Source organism: Microtus ochrogaster, unplaced genomic scaffold (assembly GCF_000317375.1).
Source record: "Microtus ochrogaster isolate Prairie Vole_2 unplaced genomic scaffold, MicOch1.0 UNK1, whole genome shotgun sequence".
NCBI classification, from domain to species: Eukaryota; Metazoa; Chordata; class Mammalia; order Rodentia; family Cricetidae; genus Microtus; species Microtus ochrogaster.
Window position 1 is genome coordinate 38,943,472 of NW_004949099.1, and position 11,826 is coordinate 38,955,297.

The window sequence follows — 11,826 nt, forward strand, 5'->3', positions numbered from 1 at the left end:
TTAGAATCATGCCCTTCGTCCTGATCCTGGCTGGGGAGGAGAGGGTGTCAACACAGCATCCAGGATCCCTTGCTCCAAGACTCACTGCTCTATCACACAATATGGTTTGACAGTGGCCTACCCTCTCCAAAATGCAAGTTAGGAACATAACAGAAAAGCCCCGCCGTGCTATGGGACTGGTGAGGAGCTACGCTCTTGGAAGGAACCCTTCCTTCTCCTCCACTGAACCTCAGGGGAGAGGTTGTCAGGGTTCCCTGAACTGTGTGCAGCAGGGAACACCAGTTGAGGCATTCTCAGCTTGCTTAGCCAATCTGCTGGCTGCCTAATTACCCAGATGGTGGCTCCCCTGGAGGTCACGCTCTTCCCATGGCAAGGCAACACTATTGCGCACGGAGATTCAGCCAGTCCCTCCACCTGCCCACTACCTACACCACGGGCAGACGGACTGGTTAGGCTATCAGGAAAGCTCAGCCACCCTAGGGGAGAGGCAAGGATAGCAGCTTCCAGGTCCAGCCACACAGGCTTAGAAGACTTTCCATGCTTCTGAACCCACAGTGCCAGGGCTGGCCCAGCTAAAACATACAGGGGTATCTTTCTGGTTTTGGTTTATTGCCTTCTTGATGCCTCTGCGGGCTGGGCTGCTGGGGAGATCCGCTACAAGGAGCAGCTTTCTCAAGATTGTGCGCCAGGCGAGCAGCTTTCTCAAGATTGTGCGCCAGGCCTCTTCTTGCTGGCTGTGATTTTTCCATATGATTAGGAGGGAGCTCTGGGGACTCCGGAGTCCTAAGTTGGCCCCCTGGGACTAACTTGGGCTTTCTCACTAATTATCTTCCAAGGCAGTTTACAGCTGGGTCAGATGCACTCAAGTGTTTTAGTGACACAAGGCAACAGAGGTTGACACCTACATAACGGGGGAGGGGTTAGTTAAGGACCTTGTGTTTGAATGCTGTCAGAATGTCCCCTTCCTTTTCTAGATGAAGTCCTGTAGGAATTCTGCTCCCACGGATTGAGAATAGGTGACCCCTTCAGATGGCCTCTAATCCACCTTCAGTGGCCCTCTCAAGGAGGTGGATTGATGGCTAGCCTTCCTCCTGGCCCTGTCAACACTGGATGTTCCTTTGAATCCCCATAGCTATGGACTGTTTCCATTTGGACTGTTTTCTCATGAGGCCCAGATTCAGACCACACCAGAGTCTTATGAGTGGATTCTGCCCTGTAGCCTGACACAGAGATAGCTGTGGTTGACCCTTACACATTTTCCCACCCGTGTGAACTCTGAGAATCCGCGTTTCACATTTTCTGTGACAGGCAGGTGAAGCTCCCCTATGCTGGCTCCTGAAAGATTCAAACGCCCAACCACAGTGCCTGTCATTGTCCCCTAGCTTTTCTCCCGGCCCCATTGTGTCCCTTAGATGAAGCTTCCCTGAGGCCCTCCCTCGCTAGAAGGCTCACTCAAATGCTTGCTGTGGCCACAGGGCTTCCCAAGGTGGGGAACCCAAGTGATTTAGTGGCCTATCAAATAGATTTGAACTGTTTATTGAAAATGCCTGTTATTTATGATGTTATTTATGCCCTAAAAGCCTAGTGCAGGCTGCCTTAAAGAAACCAAACTAATAAATAATCGCCAAGCCCTGATTTGCCAGTGGAGAGAAAGAGAGCTGCTCATTCCTAGCTGGCGTGAAGAGCTCTGAGAACACCAGATTCCTTTTCTATTTTTTTTTTTTCCCAGAGAACATAGAGGAAATTCCTGTAGGGACCAAGAGATCTGAGCATAGTCAGTTCAAAGGGGATTATAAAAGGAAATTAAAGACACGTGTCCCTCCTTACCTCATCCTAATCCTCCTCCATACACAGTTGCAAGATAAGCATTCCAAAATTTTAGACCCTCGGGTCTCATTCATTACTTATTTTTAGGTGACATTTGTTTTAATTTTCTCCCCAAAACTATTTGAAAGAGAGGGGTTGTGGGTTAGTTACCTTTGAATTGAACACTGCAGGCATGCTGGCCAGGGGCTCAAGTTCGTTTCCTTTTTTTTTTTTTATGAGAAAAATCTGTTGTGTGAAGGTGGTTTTTCTTCCTTTTCTCCACCCCCTTGTCTTTTTCCTCCCTTCTGCCCCCCTTTTCTTTCCCCTTCCCCCCTCTCTTTCCTTCTCCTTTTTTCCCCTCCCCTCTTCTCTCCAATATCTATGCCTCGCCTTAGTCTCTTTTTATTTGAACACTGGACACAAACAGACACTATGGACAGCTTCTATATATGCCAATATGTGTAGTAGGAGGCCATTTGTTTGTTCCTGGCTGCTCAGCCCCAAATAATCACACAGAAACTACATTATTTAAACCACTGCTTGGCCAATGACTCTAGCATATTCCTAGCAAGCTTTTACATATTAAATTAACCCATTTCTATTATTTTATATTTTACTATATGGTTTGTGGCCTACCAGCAAGGTTCCATTCGGCGTCTGGCTTCTCACTGACTCTGCCTCCTTTCTCCCAGCATTTAGTTTAGTTTTCCCCGCCTAGCTCTACTCTACACTATCAGGCCAAGCCAGTTTCTGTGTAACCAATGGTATTCACAGCATACAGAGGGGAATCCTACATCAATTATATCTGGATTCAGTTATTTTAGCACACCAGCTCTGAAGGCAGATCCATGGTTTTCTCCTCCTCCCAGTCAGTCTGTGTGCATGTAAAAGGAGGTATAGAGAGAGCATGGAGGGGGAGTGTGGTATACTTCTCAATTATTCTTATAATAAAATTAAACATTATATTTTGAGATAAGGTTTCTCATTGATCCTGCAGCTCACTGATTTGCTAGACTGGCTGACCAGTGAGTAGCTAGGATTTACCTGCCTGTACTAGGGTTCTTGAATCACAGCACCAAACTCAGCTTTTTGACATGGGTTCTGAGGTTTCAAACTCAGTAATGACAGAGACAGACATACAAGAAAAGGCCTAGTGGGATGCATCCCTCAAAGATATACCTCCAGTGACCACCTACAACAAGGCCCACCCCATAATAGCCCATCCAGTATGAACTGGTCCATGTATTACCCATGGATGAAGTTTGTGCCCTTGAGATCCAGTCACTTCTTGATGATTGGACCCAGCAGTCAGAGGCTACATCTTCAACACAAGAACCTTTGGGGGACCTACTATCTACAAACAGTAACAAACCAGTATCTCAGGACTTCTTGCTCTCATAATTGCACCTCACCTGCATTTGTCATGTCGAGTATGTTTGTAGCACATTCCATTAAGATGTTGTAAGCCTCCATGACTTAGCATGCTCCCAGAGCTGTTTTACAGATGTTTGGTAGGCAGCCTTCTGGTTGGGGATTCAGAGTTCTGGAATGTCTCCTCTAGGTGCTGTTGCTATTCTCTGTAGGCTTCAGGTCTTCCTGGGAGTTGAGGGGTATGAGACTAAGAAGAGACTTTAGGAGCAAATGATGTCAAAGATAAAGGTTTCTGTCTCATGGGTCATGTGACAGGAGTGTTAATTGTCAACTTGGCAGAATCTAGAGTCATCCAGGAGGCAAGCCTGTCAATCAAGACCACAATCTTGATTGTGGTCATTGAAATGTGAAGAGCCACTCACTGTGGGTGACACGATTCCCTGGATTGGACTTTGGAGTGTAGAGCACAGATCAGGAGTGGAGCAGCAGCATGCTCTTTGACCGGAAATGTGATGTGCTAGCTCTACTTCCCCGCCATGATGGACTGTGGACCCTTGAACTGTGAGTGAAAATAAACACTCTCTCCATTAAGTTGCTTTTGTCAGAATGTTCTGTCTGACAACAGGAAAAGAAACTAAAGCAGGTCACAATTTATTTACAGCTAATGGCTATCCAGGAAGAGGAAAGGAATTTGATAAGGACCAAGCTGATGTCTGTCTCCTCTCACTCAGGAGCGCTGTTTCCTTATGCAAATAGATTTTCTGGAAGTACTCGCCTGTAATCATGTTTCTTCTCTCTACTGTAACTCTTCTGCTTTGGTTTTCAATCAGTCTCACTCACTACGGAGCCCTGGATGACCTGGAACTCACCATGTAGAGCAGACTGACCTTGATTGTATAGATTTGTTTTCCTCTGAGTGCTAGGATCAAAAATGTGTAATACTATGTACACTTGTAATTTGTGCACCCTGTATTTACTCAGTGACTCACCTCTCTCTGTCTCTTAGGTGAGACAAGTATTGCTGCCACCATATTTGAAAGAGGAGGAAAGAGATGGGCATAGTGGGTGGTACAGACCTAAAAGTTCAGTATGTAGGTGGCTGAAGTGGGGGATCATGAGTTTGATGCCATCCTAGACTATATCTTGAGTTCCAGGCCATCCTGAGCTAAAAAAGTGAGATCCTGTCCCAAAAAACAAACAATAAAATACCAAATGTAGTTATGTCCTAAACAAAGCCTTAAGCAACAAAAGGCGTATAAAGGCAAACAAAACAACAACAACAAAAGAACAATACTATTCTCTATCCCACTGAGTTTTCCTAGCAGCCCAATCCCCTCGACAGAGACCATGTCTTGGTAAAATGGAACAGACATTCTTGTGAGTCGTGTATATTTATTTGAGCCACCTTCCAGTTAACCTTCATTTAGTTCCTATTCATACCGATGGCTTGTGATAGCTCTGTCCCTAGATATCCTCTGGTTGTGTACAGTTCTACAGAAGGTATCAGGGTCTGCATGGCCTATATATGTTGGCAAGTGGTCGATAGAATTAACCGGACTAGCTTTAGTATAAAATATTCAGCTTTAATAAGGGGAAGAAAAGGGGAACTTACAAAGCTAAAGTTCCAGCGAAGCACAGGAAAACAAAGAGAGAAAACAAGCACACATCGATGGTTTTATAGGCTATTTGGGGCCCCAGGGGGGGGGGGAACACACCCCACAAACAAGGTGATTGGTTGAGATTTCCCATCATATATATTGTCTTAGTTGCTGTCCTATTGCTGGAGGAGACGCCATGGCCAAAGCAACTTATAAAGAAAAGCATTAGTTGGAAACTTGCTTACAGTTTTAGAGTGTTAGTCCATGATCAGTCATGGCAGGAAGCAGATAGGCATGGCCCTGGAGCAGTAGCTGGAAGTTGGTTTGTCTTATTTTTTGTTTATTTTTCCAAGACAGGGTTTCTCTGTTTAGCCTTGGCTGTCCTGGAGCTCACTCTGTAGACCAGGCTGGCTCCAAACTCACAGAGACCCACCTGCCTCTGCCTTCTGAGGGCTGGGACTAAAGGCGTGCACCACCACCACCTGGTGATAACTGGAAGTTTTACATCTGATCCACAGATGGCAGTCAGGAGAGAGAAAGAGAGACTGGGCCTAATGTGGGCCTTTGAGACCTCAAAGCCCCCTCCCAGGGATGCATAACCTCCAACAAGGTCACATCTCCTATTCCTTTCATAGTTTCACTGACTGGGGGCCACACATTCCAACACTGGAGCCTATGGGGACTATTGGCATTCAAACCACAGACATCAACCTGTTAGGGACAAATTATGCATATATTTTCCCTCTTTTTCTTTCCCACCACCCCATCTTACCATGTGTCCTCGCCAACTACCTGCTCCCATCTTTTCACATTTGGAGATCATGGACAATTAGTGACAGGCAGGCATATTATTACTAAATTTTAAAGGGCAAAGATATAGGTAATTAATAGGGGAAGGTATCAAATCCATACAAGAAAACAGGGGGAGAAATGGCACCAACTCAAGACATCTGGAAAAACTTCTGGAAGGAGATTTAGCCTGAGTGTTGAAGAACGGAAGGACTTGTGCTTGAGGGAAAGGTCAGCGAAGGGCACAGCAGACGAGAGAGCAGGGTCATAGTTCAACTGTTTCTATGCAGCCTGTATATACACAGATTGTATGCATCCTGTGTGTGGTCCTGGCACTGTGCTTTAAGCTCAGAATACTTTCATATGTACAATTCTACATGATGCAAGGTTAGTGTTGACCCTGAAGAGTATGGCCATGTGTAAAAATTCTAATATTTAGGCCCACTCCACACACACTCCAAATTCATCTACTGAAAATCTGTCTTGATTAGGGTATCTGTTGCATCACTGAAACAACCATGACCAAAAAGCAAGATGGGGAGGAAAGGGTTTATCAGACTTCCACATCACAGATTATCACCAAAGGAAGTCAGAACAGGAACTCAAGGAGTACAGGATCCTGGAGGCAGAAGCTGATGCACCGGGCATAGAGGGGTGCTGCTTACTGGCTTGCTTATCATGGCCTCTTCAGCCTGCTTTCTTGTAGACCCCAGGATCACCAGTCCAGGGATGGGACCACATACAATGGGCTGGGCCCTCCCCATCAATCACTAATTAAGAAAATCCTGCCTTCTTCCTGATCTTATGGAGAAATTTTCCTGATTGAAGTTCCTTCCTCTGAGATGACTTTAACTTGTGTCAAGTTGGAAAAAGACCATCCAGTACAAATCATAATCGCCAAGGTGACAGTTTTAGGATATGGGACATTTGAGAAGAGATGATTTAGGTCATAAAGAAATGCCTTTATAAGTGAACTTATAAAAGAGACCCCAGGAGATGACTAGCTCTCCCAGCAGTGAGGTGTGCTCTGTGGAGCATAAAGCAGGTCCTTCTGGGAGGAGATTAAGATGGAGAACTGAAGCATGCAAGGACTTGTAGATGAGGAGAGGATCAGGAAAAGGAAGCAAGTCTAGCTTGATCTTGCCTTTTAAGCCTCCAGAATGGTAAGACATAGTTTCTGGTTGTTCTGTACTCTAACTAGTTCATGATATTTTATTCAACAACACACATGGATTCCCAATACTCTGTGCCCTCTTTCACCAAGTCACCCATTTGCCAGTCTGCGGAGTCTCCATCAAACCATGCCACACGCTTCTCATGGGAGTCTGCCAGCATCTTCAGTCTCTGAAGGCACCAGAGGAGTTTTGCTGAACCTCCTCAGGGCGCTACTAAAGATGTTGACCAGCTTCTTTGCTGAGACATGACAGGATACATGTCCTGGAGCTGTGACATGTGGGTTTGAGACATAAGTCCAGCCATGTTTTTCTCCTTGCCTTCTTCAGTGACCTTTCTTGAGTGGACAATGAGGAGGTGTCCCAGCCTTCCCTAGATCTAACAGATAAATGCCTTTCTGGCAAAAATTAAGGAGGAGATAAAGAAACCAATTAAGAAGCCAAATCAACTATAAGCCCTTTTTGGCCCAAAACTTTCTTGGAGTAAAATTTTATGGAGATTATATACACAAAGGCTGGCTGATTTCCACTGGACCAAGGGTGGGGGGGGCCTCAACTTCTTTCTGCTCAAATTCTTTTTTGTGGGGTTCAGAATGACTTCACTGCTTAGAAAGTCAAGAGGAGGACAGCAGAAATTGTGAGACAAAGGTCTTATGCACCTTTTACCCCATGTAACCTCAGGTTATCCAGTAGATGTCCCCCAGATGATTGTCCAGCTCTCATGTGCCAGAGAGGCAGATCACCTGGATTGTGCTCCAGAGTTGTGATTTGGGAGACAGTGACTCCTGTCAAGGTCAAAACTCTCACCTCTGGGCTTCCAAAATGGCTCATCAGTTAAGAGCCCATATTGCTCTGGCAAAGAACTGCGCCCATCTCATGTGGTTTACAACCTCCTGTTACTCCAAGGGTTACGGTGTCCTCTCTGTCCTCAGAGGGTACCTGCACTGCATGCACACACACACACACACACACACACACACACACGATTAAAGAACAAGAAAAGCCCTCTCATCCCCTTTCTCCTTCCCTTGCAGAGGTTCCGAAAACCGAGCAGACTTTTGAAGAGCGCTTGATCCTCAAAGCCTTCTTGCTGAAGTTTGTCAATGCCTATTCCCCCATCTTCTATGTGGCCTTTTTCAAGGGGAGGTGAGTATGACAGGGGCACCAAAAGCAATTTGCCCAATTCGCTACTGACTGGGTCCTCCATGTTCAGGACAAATAGAGTCAATCTGTCCCTGTTATCAGCTCCCCCCAGCCTCACCCTGCTCTTCCCTCCTGGCTGGGATTAACTATTATCCAACTGACTGTTGATGAAGAAGTGAATTAGCATCCCCAGAGTCAAACATCTATGGCAGCTCCCCAAGAATTTGGGTCAAGACCCCGAAGGGAGACTCCTAGGAGGCACTGCCTTGGAGACCAAGACAGAGAGGACTGCATGTTTAGCCAGAGGCTCCGCGGCTGCACAGTGAAGTTTGGTGCTGCCTGCCTGGAGTTGATACAGGCATCACAGGTGAAGGGCGCTCTCCTTCACTGTCTGCCTCACTGAATATGCTGGCCACAAGCTCTGGGCACTCAGGACATTTGCAGTTCTGACCCTCTGGTGAAGAATTCCAGGGTTCCCACCGCCTCCTCGAATTCTTTTTTTTTTTTATTAAATTTTATTATTCAATTAAGGATCTCCGCATCCCCCCCCCGCCACCGCCTCCCATCTCCCTCCCCCTTCCCCGATCAAGTCCCTCTCCCTCATCAGCTTGAAGAGCAATCAGGGTTCCCTGACCTGTGGGAAGTCCAAGGACCGCCCACCTCCATCCAGGTTTAGTAAGTTGAGCATCCAAACTGCCTAGGCTCCCCCAAAGCCAGTATGTGCAGTAGGATCAAAAACCCATTGCCATTGTTCTTGAGTTCTCAGTAGTCCCCATTGTCCTCTATGTAAGTCCGGTTTTATCCCATGCTTTTTCAGACCCGGGGATGAGCCTCCTCGAATTCTATAATTCACTAGAATAACTCACAAAATCCAAGAATGTGCAGTCTTATTACAGCAAAGCAGGAGTAACCCAAAACAGCTAACAGTAGCAGCTCACAGGCTGATGTCACAGAGGGTCCTAATCCTGGAGCAGTCATGTCCTGGGGACCCACTACCCTCCTGGAACATCCATGTGCTGCCACCAAGCGCACCCAAGGTCTCTTGACTTAGGCATACTTTATTCAGTCATGGGATTATGCCATTGGATCGAACTCAGACTCTTGTCTTCTTCCCACACCAAGGGCAGATTGCTGTCCAATGGCTCAAAGTCCCAACTGAATGGTTGGTCTCTGACATCACCTCATTTTGAGTAATCCCACTAGTGCGCACGCACACACACACACACACACACACACACACACACACACACACACACATGTTTTTAAAGACAGGGTTTCTCTGTAACAGCAGCTCTGGCTGTCCTGTCTTAGAACTTGCCTTGTAGACCAAGATAGCCTCAAACTCAGTGATTCACCTGCCTCTGCCTCTGGCTGTTGAGATTAAAGGCGTGGGCGACACACCCCTCCGTACTCCCCTCCACACTAGTTTAAATTTAGACAATAGTCCCAAGAGACCATAATGAATAATAAAGATGTCCCATGACCATGGAAATTCCAAGAATTTAGGGGCTTCTTCTAAGAACTGAGGACAAGAGGCAAGGCTTCTTTCTGTTTGATGTTAATTTCTTTTTCTGAGACAGACTCTCACTGTGAAGCCTAGGCTATCCTCAAACTCATTATGTAGCTCAGGCTTGACTTCACTGGGTGGTCTGCTGACCTCAGACTCCCTAAGAGCTAGGGTCACAAGTGCTCCTATTACACCACCAGTTAGAACTCTTTATTATGCAATAGATTTGTAAATTTGCTTCTAATAAACACTTATGTGTATGTGTGTGTGGCAGGTCAGGCTGCTTGGCTACTTGCAAGGAAATTTCCTATCAGACTTGCAGCAACTACGTCAGGTTGGTTTCCTTAGAGCCCAAAGCTTATACAGTACCACAAAGAATGTTCATTATCCATGTGTAAATGCTCTTTTGTAGACATAGAAGACATTTAGCTTGAAAGAAATTATAGTAGCAAAGATACTGCCCAAATTGATGAATCTATACTTTTTAAAGAAAATTAACACTTTTATTATTTTTATTGAGCTATATAGTTTTCTCCACTCCCCTCCTTTTCTCCCCCCCCTCCCCCCCTCATGATCCCTACTCTTTCAATTTACTAAGGAGATCTTGTATTTTTCTACTTCCCATGTAGATTAGATTCACGTATGTCTCTCTTAGGGTCTTCTTTGTTGTTTAGGTTCTTTGGGATTGTGAATTGTAGGCTGGTTTGTCTTTGTTTTATGTCTAAAAGCCACTTATGAAATTTCTGGGCCTAAATTACCCTCACTTGATGTGATGTTTTTCTAGATCCATTCATTTGTCAACAAATTTCAAGATGTCATTATTTTTTCCGCTGTTTAGTACTCCATTGTGTAAATGTACCACATCTCCTTTACCCATTCTTTGGTCAAGAGGCATTTAGGTTGTTTCCAGGTTCGAGCTATGACAAACAATGCTGCTATGAACATAGTTGAGCACATTTCCTAGTGGTACAATTGAGCATCCTTTGGATATATACCCAAAAGTGTTACTACTGGGTCTTGAGTTGTTTCCTAATTTTCTAAGAAATTACCATACTGACATCCAAAGGAGCTATACCAGCTTGCACTCCCACCAGCAATGGAGGAGTGTTTTCTGTACCCCACATCTTCTCCAGTATAAACTGTCATCAGTGTTTTTGATCTTGGCCATTCTTATAGGTGTAAGATGGAATCTCAGAGTTGTTTTGATTTGCATTTCTCTGATGACCAAGGATGTTGAACATTTCCTTAATTGTCTTTCAGCCATTTTAGATTCCTCTGCTGAGAGTTCTCTGTTTAGATCTATACCCTATTTTTTACTGGATTATTTGTTCTTTGGACGACCAATTTCTTGAGCTCTTTGTATATTTTGGAGATCTGTCCAATGTGGAGTTAGTGAAGATCTTTTCCCTCTCTGTTTTGTCTGTTGACTCTGTCCTTTGCTTTCAGAAGCTTTTCAGTTTCAGGTGCTCCCACTTATTAATTGTTGCTCAGTGTCTGTGTTTTTGGGGTTCTATTTAGAAAGTGGTCTTCTGTGCCAATGCATTCAAGTGTACTTCCCACTTCTATGAGGTTCAGTGTGTCTGGTTTTATGTTGAGGTCTTTGATCCATTTGGACTTGAGTTTTGCGCATGGCGATAGATATGGCTCTATTTTCCTTCTTCTACATGTTGGATAACTCTATAAGACTTTACTGATATTTCTATCTAGATTTCATTGCCAAGGCAAATTGCATACACGTGGTATTGCAGACAGAATGGGTCCCGACTCTTAGATTTGTGCTACACTGGAAGAATTAGTCTTGGCAACAGCACTACTGCAGTCTGTGATAAATGACACAATAAGAAATATAGGAAAAATATTGGGGGGCTGGACATGAAGTCCAACTGTACAGTACCTGCCTAACACATGCTAATCTTAGGTTCAGTCTCCAGCATGGAAAAGAAAGAAGGGAGCGAAGGAAAGGGAAGGGAAGGGAAAAGAAAGGGCTAGGTTAGCAGAAACAGCAAGAAGACTTCACAGAAAACAATCTCAGCTGTATTGAATGGGTGAGTAGAGTTCCAAGCGGCTCACATTTGAAGGAAGTGGAGTCCTGATTGCCTGCCTGGCTCTGTGATTGGCTTCTGCCTCAGTACTTCCATCACCTTCCCAGACTCCTCCTCCCGCAATAAAACACATTCTCTTCAGAAGAGGAATGAGGCAGGCTGCTTCCGTTCCTTTGAAATTTTTTCACTAAAAAGGCAAGTGCCTTCTTTTCTGAAGGAAAAGTATCTACACCTTTGGTCAGGGGCACCCCCCAGTTTCCTGACAGATCATAAGCCCTTACCCAAAAACTGCAATCCAAATTCAGTCTTTGACACCAGTAGAGCAGAAAAGGCATAGAGAACCCTCTCTCTCTCTCTCTCTCTCTCTCTCTCTCTCTCTCTCTCTCTCTCTCTCTCTC

General features: G+C 45.1%; 1 protein-coding gene across 2 annotated transcripts in view; it reads left to right on the plus strand.

Annotated features, from left to right (window-relative positions):
* Nucleotides 1-11,826, plus strand: part of Ano2 (anoctamin 2) — a 353,619-nt gene that overhangs the window by 296,839 nt on the left and 44,954 nt on the right. For both annotated transcript variants that reach the window (XM_005365256.3, XM_013352922.2), the window contains one exon: nucleotides 7,771-7,882. In XM_005365256.3, coding sequence (XP_005365313.1) covers nucleotides 7,771-7,882 — 112 coding nt within the window. The remainder of the gene's footprint in view (nucleotides 1-7,770; nucleotides 7,883-11,826) is intronic.